The sequence below is a fragment of the Vigna umbellata genome, chromosome 3 (genome assembly GCF_029865625.1).
Source record: "Vigna umbellata cultivar VRB3 chromosome 3, Vumbellata_1.0, whole genome shotgun sequence".
In the NCBI taxonomy this organism is placed as follows: Eukaryota; Viridiplantae; Streptophyta; class Magnoliopsida; order Fabales; family Fabaceae; genus Vigna; species Vigna umbellata.
The window spans coordinates 48,891,106-48,898,237 of NC_142167.1; the positions used below are offsets into that span (position 1 = coordinate 48,891,106).

Consider the following 7,132-nt stretch of genomic DNA (forward strand, 5'->3'; position numbering starts at 1 on the left):
TGAATAATTAAAGTTAATGGTGGAATGTGTGGATCGTCTAATGTCAGGATTATGAGGACAATGATTTCTTGTGTGGTATGAGATTTGACAATATTAACATTTTCGTAGGTGTCCTCTTTTCTTATGTCCATCTCAATCCTGATTGTAGATGATTTTGGTCGACCCTTTTCGTTCCTTCTTATGGCTGGATGAGGCCAAATTTGGCTTTGGTATGGTGGCCAATATTTTTTATGTCTTAGCTTGCCAAACATATGATCATACATACACTTTGATGACGACATCCAACCTATAGTGGGAACTAATGTACATGTCGAAGTCGTGATGAGCATCTTTGCAAGTTACTAAGACATTTGAACATGATAGATGAAATTTTTTAAACATGCCACATTCACACCACCGTTCATCCAACTTGACAACAAATTTTCCCGCAGAACCTATTTATCTTGGGTTTAACATCTCCTCATTCTGAATCTTGTTGTATTTCTATCAAATTCAAGCACCCTGTGGGTGTTTGATTTTGAATCAGCATCCTATAGGACCTTGGTGGAATTTTTATAATACACATGACCAACACTTATCATTGCACTTATTTGCTTCCCTCTTTCTGTGAAAAACGTGTTGCATATGATGTATATGGCTAATACTGTGGAAAAGATTGTTAAATTTCTTGTCTTCTTTAAGATTGGATTGATTGCTTCAGCTAGATTTGTTATTAGGTGACCCCGTCTTTTGCCTTCATCATACGCAAGTGTGAACTATTGTATTGGAATTTGGTTAATCCAAGTTGTTGCTTCTGGATTAGCTTCCTTAATGATATTGTAATAATAGTTACATCGTGGCTTAGTCATTGTGTATCCTACAAATATAATTAACAAAATATTAATGATTAAGTTTGACAAAGAATAATGAACACGACAAATAATTGATTAAAAATTTATAAATTTAAGTAGTTACCCAAGTTCAAAAGGTCCCTTTTCAAAGTTGTATTCTTAAATCTTCAAGTGAAATTTTGTGCATTGTGTCGAATATAATACACATGCACACAGTCTCCTTCATGAAGTTGCGGGAAAACACTAGAAGGGGAGGAGGGTGGGGGCGTTGAATAGTATTTTTTAACTCCTTTTACGACTATAAATCTGATCGTGCTATTAACTATACTTGTGGGTTGGTAATGTTGTTCTGTTAAGTTCGTTTATAACACCAACCTAAACTCATTCTTAAGGAGTTTAGTAAGAAGTAACTCTCTAGGGATGGTGACACTTGTTGAAGACATGTGAGTCAGGAAATTGTTTTCTTTAAGAACTAATCGTTTATGAGATAAGCTAGACAAACAATTTTTATACTGGTTCACTCGTTAGAGCTATGTCCATTTCTCCTCTAAGTTAACTTAGACGGTTTCATTAAATATTCAATTAAGTATATTTAAGTATTCTAACCACTTTTGGTATCCCTAGTCACACTAAGTAATCATTGTTACTCTGACTAGTTGAATTTCACCCACTCTTGGTTGTGCAGTATTTTTCACCACTCATGGTATCCCTAGACGCTCCTGGTGTCTGCCTGACACACCATCTAGTTTAGTTTAACCCACTCCTTGTTGGCGTTGTCCAATAGTAATCACTCGTTACTGTGACCTTGATTGAGTTTAACTCACTCCTGATTGTGTAGTATTATTCACCACTTCTAGTATCCTTAGACGATCTTGGTATCCACTGATACGCTGCATAGTTGAGTTTAACCCACTCCTAGTTATCCCTTTCTATCCAGTAACCACCTGTTATTGTGACCTCGACTGAGTTTCACCCACTCCTGGTTGTATAGTATTATTCACCACTCTTGGTATCCTTAGACAATCCTAGTATCCACTAGTACACTGCCTAGCTGAGTTTAACCCACTCCTGATTGTCCTTGTCCACCCAATAACCACCTGTTATTGTAATCTCGACTGAGTTTCACTCACTCTTTGTTGTGTAGTATTATTCACATGGCTATCTTTGGTGAATAGGTCGAGTACATGTTTGTTGGGTGTCTATTCCTAATATTTTTAAGAGGTTCAATAATAGGTTCTTTAGGGTAGTAGTGAACTTGGCTCGTCGAATGCATTTTTATGATGAAAATGATAATACAAAATTTCTCTTCCATTGGACGAATAGCCCTCTTAGATATAAGGAATTGTCGAATGACATAATTTTTTAGAAAGATCAGAGGATTATTAGGATCTTTAAACAACTCCTTTATAAGCTACCTGTCAAAAACATCGTTAAAGTTTACTTGTCTCCTAAGTCAGTTACTAACATGTGTGGTACATATAAAACAATTGGTAACTTGAACATTTTTAGCTAATATGAAAATTTTGTAGTGCTTGCAAGCTACATGGCCCAACATGCTACCAAGATGGAGATTGATGAGGACATGTTCCACAGACTGAGGAACAAATTGGCCGGGAAGGAAAAAGATTATTAAAGAGATTCTAATTCCTAACTTAAAAAGTCTCGTAGCATACATTCATCGGTTCATGAATGATACTAAGATTGGTTCATGAATGACACTAAGAGGCTAATTCCTCCGAACAATAAGGTGTAAGTAAGGATAAAAAAAACTGAGAATTGAGTTGCTCAGCCAAACTGGTAAAAGTTAATTTTTTACACAAGTTTTCATATTTCTTCCTCAATATTTCTTCTCTTATCAATATATATATATATATATATATATATATATATATATATATATATATATATATATATATATATATATATATATATATATATATATATATATATAAAATCCAAAGTCTTTATCATTATATATCTAAAATATATTTTGAATATATAACTCAAAATGTTTACATAATTCGCAATATAATTCTAAATTTTATAATCTACAATAAAATTACGAAATCCAAAATGTGATTGTTAATTACATGATCTGAAATAATATTATGAATTTGATAATTTAAAATAAAATATATAATTTTAAATTATATACTTTGAAATACTATTTCATATTATTTAATTTAAAATATAATTATTTTAAATTATGTAATTCAAAATATATTTGAATGATAGTAATTTGAAAATCTTATGCCAAATATATAGTTTTTTTTTTATATTGCAAAGGTAGGAGAAGAAATTAAGGTAGTACATGAAGAGAAACTCTAGGATTTCAGTATGCAAAAGAAAAAGGAAAGCTCTTTTAACAACATGGGCTCCTATCATGCATAAATCCGAGGCTTCATTTCTAATCTAACCTTCAGTTTTCCTTCCCTCAATGTATGTGTGTTATGAAATTCCAGTAACTATTACTTTATGCACGACACAGTTACTAACTGCACCCGCATATTAATAGAAAAAGACTTAAATACCATCCATCATTGAGTAAGCATGTTTTCTTGGATAAAAACAGATTTTTTTGCATCAGAATTACCAATCTCATATTTTTAAACAAACTTACCTAAACAAAAAGCTAATTTTATTATAAACATTTATAACAAACACTAATTTATCAAAATAATTATTTTTCATATCTTTCCAAAATACACACTTATTTTTAAATTCATTTTATCTAAAGAGGTACAATGATGTAGACACAAGCTCTGTTAGTACACAACCTGGATAAGGTTCACTACATGCACTCAACGAGTAACCAAAACTATGCATTTATAACGAACGTACATACAACAAAATTGCAACAAACAAATCCGAAGATTTAATGGCCCCTACCATAATTTTCAAATGAGCTTCTTATAAAAAGAAATTAAACACAGTCTAAGTGTGTTTATTAAAAAAATTAATATCGATATGTAATTAAAATTAAAAATATATTTATGAAAAATATCAAAATTAATATATAATTAACATTGAATTAATATCGAAGGTAGTGAAAATTTTAAATTTAAGAAAAACAAAAAAGAGAGTAAAAGATTACCTTCAAAATTATATAACACTAGATAATATTGTCCATAAAAAACAACATTGTAAAATCAACCTACTAAAACAAGATAAGAATTGATTAACCAAGAGTTAAAGCTAAGAGAAAGATTAAGAGACCTCAATTCCATCTATAAGAATCCATTAAACTACTATAAATAGAATACATTTCATGATTAGCAAAGTTTATACTTATCAAGAACTTGATACAGAACAAAGCCAAAGACAGTCATGTTCATCGTAATCATGGTGATGATAAAAAACAACATAAACAATTTGTATGAATATGAAGTTTAGTGTTAAACTCTGATAAAGTAAATGCTGAGTTCAGGACCGCCAACACCATCAGGGTTCATCATGTAGAAAGCCTCAGAATCTCTTGAACCGACCACCCTCTCATAGCTTGCTCTCATGTACATAACCTCACCTTCTTCACAACCCTCCAACGGCAAAACCCCTGCTCCCATCGATATGGGCTCCACCGCCTTCAGTATCTTCCACTCCTCAGGCCCACACTCGCGTCTGCTCGCGTACCCGCACTTCCTCCCGTTGCAGTACGTCCTCCACACACCTTCCTCCAGCAACCTGTTACTCTTTTCGCTCTTCTTTTTCTCGCACTCCAACGCGATTCTCACCAGCCCCGACGCCATTTCACGGACCAACACACTTGTCGGTGTCGCCAGTTGGATCAGGAACGCGGGTCCCGCCTTCGGGTCTTCTTGGATGGCGAAGTGCACGTGGCCGCGCCGGTGCCCAAAGAGCGTTCCCACCACGCGCGTACCCTGCTGGGTACGCTTGGTGAAGACTGTGAGGGCTGACTTCAACTTGGAAAGGTTGGGTTTTTTCTTGTGTTCGGTGGTCACTGTAGCATGTTGTGATGACATTTGAAGTGGGTGGTTGTAATCTTGTTGTTTCTCGTCTAGGAAGTGTGAGGATGAAGTTGAGAAGTTGAGTATTTCTTCCTCGTTATCATCATCTTCTTCGTCCAATGCTTTCTTCTTCCAATGGAAATATCTCCTTGAGAAGGAGAAGGAAGAGTCATGAGGAAATTTGGCTGCCATAATGGTTTTCATTTGAGCAGAGAGAGAGAGAGAGAGATTTGGGTTGAAGAACGGGAGCAATGTTGTCGAAGGTTGTGTGTGCGATTTATCGTTTGAATGTGTGGCTTTTTGTCAGGGTTTGGTGATACAAAGGACAGGCAAAGGATTCTGACAAAAGGAAGGTAAGCAGCCTCAACCTACCTGTCCTTGCTGTTGGGAACAAGGAAGTGGAGATTTTGAGAGAGACAGAAGAGTGTCAAACGACAGTAAAAATATGATTTAGTTAAATTAGACAAATATGTGTAGAGGAAGATATTTGTAGTGAAAGTTGAAGAAAATTCTTATAATCTAGAATATGAAAAAAGATGGAAACTCGCAAATATAAGAAATTTTTCCTAGTCATACTCGAGATGAATTTTGGGTTTTGGTATATAAATCTATAGATATAACTTTTGAGAGACAAGAGTAAGTTATCGAATCTTTGAAAGTATAATCAACTATTTATGTTATAATTGAACGAAAACAATTATATTGTGTGATAAATATTTAATTCTTGATGTTATGATCGAACGAAGACAATTGTGTTATGTAATAGACATTTAATTCTAAATGTGAATTATTAATGTTGAGTTGATGATTATAATTTTTTGTATAATATTCTTTTAACTTGTACTAACTTACCTATGTTTATGTCTTTATTTGTTGTATTGTAGTATCACATGTACTGATATATACAATACTGATATATACAATATGTAAATAAAAAATCATATAAATAATGAAAGGGAATAGTAGTAAGATTACAAAGTTTAGGAATAATAGGTAAAGTTATGCATAAATAAATAAATAAACAAATATATATATATATATATATATATATATATATATATATATTTTAAATCTTGAAAATATTATTGGAGATCGTACATGTGTGTATATCCACACTCCTTATTGTCTATTATTAATTATTAATCATGTCATAATAAAATTAATGATATAGTATTTGTTAATTACTATCGTTACATTATGGACGTAGTATAATAAAGATTCGTCTATTTGATTTTAATATTACCTGTATAATAAAATACTCTAAATACAACCAAAGCAAGAAAGAGAAATTTCAGACAATTCAGATTAAGAAGAAAAAAAACTTATTCTAATAAAATTTTAGTCGATTTTCTTTTCCACTCATTATCTAATACATAAAAATGACGAGAATCAACTTGGAAAAACGAGAGAAAATTTTGGAGAAAAAAACTTGAAAAAATGACAAGATTTTAAAATATTAACTAATTAAAATTCTAATGTATATACTCAACATAAAATATAATTTAACTTTTATCAGTTTTTAGAAAAAAAAATCTCTAGTAAACTAAAATGGTACCTTAGGAACAAATGATTAGAATAATTTCCTAATTTATCTTGATAAATTATATAATCATTAATAAAATATATTTTAGAAGTTTGAAACTGATAATTTATTTATATAAATTAAATAAGTCTTGTATAAAAGGTTATTTATTTTTTATTCGAAAGCAATATATAAAAGGATAATAATACTTTGACAACATTTTTTTGACAATATTTTAACATCATCTACGTGTTATTCTATGATTGGTCCATGTTGGTGTTTATGATTATTATTATTGATTGTAGAGTAATTTTGGACCAATCATAGAATGACATGTAGATAATATTAAAATGTTGTAAAAAAAAATATTGTTAAAGTATCGTTATACTGTATAAAAATAGATGGTTGATTGTTGTTTATAGTATTATGCATAAAAGAGAAAGGTTTTTTATTGTGATTTGTTTTATGAATGGAGGTGATAGTCTGAGTGGCATTGGAAAGTGTTGAGAGCAGGTGAGGGCACACCTACCATACCCACCGTGGACCACCACCACACAACATTCATTTCAACACTCTCTCTCTCTCTGCAACATGCATGCCTTCAGCCACCATTGTGTTCTGTGTACTGTGCATCCCTTTCACACTCAAAACTGGCTAAATTTTAGGATCATCAAAACTATTCCTTCTTTCTATGCCCTTTATAATTTCTCTTCAGTTGAGTTTCTAAAGATCATATATTAAAAGAAATTAACATTTTTCTTTACATGAAATAAAAAAAACTAATATTATATATTTTTTCCTTTTTTCTTTAATTA

At 31.8% G+C, this 7,132-nt stretch overlaps 1 protein-coding gene across 1 annotated transcript; it reads right to left on the reverse strand.

The window, feature by feature from the left end:
* Positions 1–4,150: 4,150 nt before the first annotated feature.
* LOC124841758 (protein MIZU-KUSSEI 1) lies at positions 4,151–5,210 on the reverse strand. The gene has a single exon (XM_047318087.2). It carries the CDS (start codon positions 4,997–4,999, stop codon positions 4,226–4,228), a length of 774 nt encoding a protein of 257 aa, XP_047174043.2. The 5' UTR covers positions 5,000–5,210; the 3' UTR covers positions 4,151–4,225.
* Positions 5,211–7,132: the final 1,922 nt, after the last annotated feature.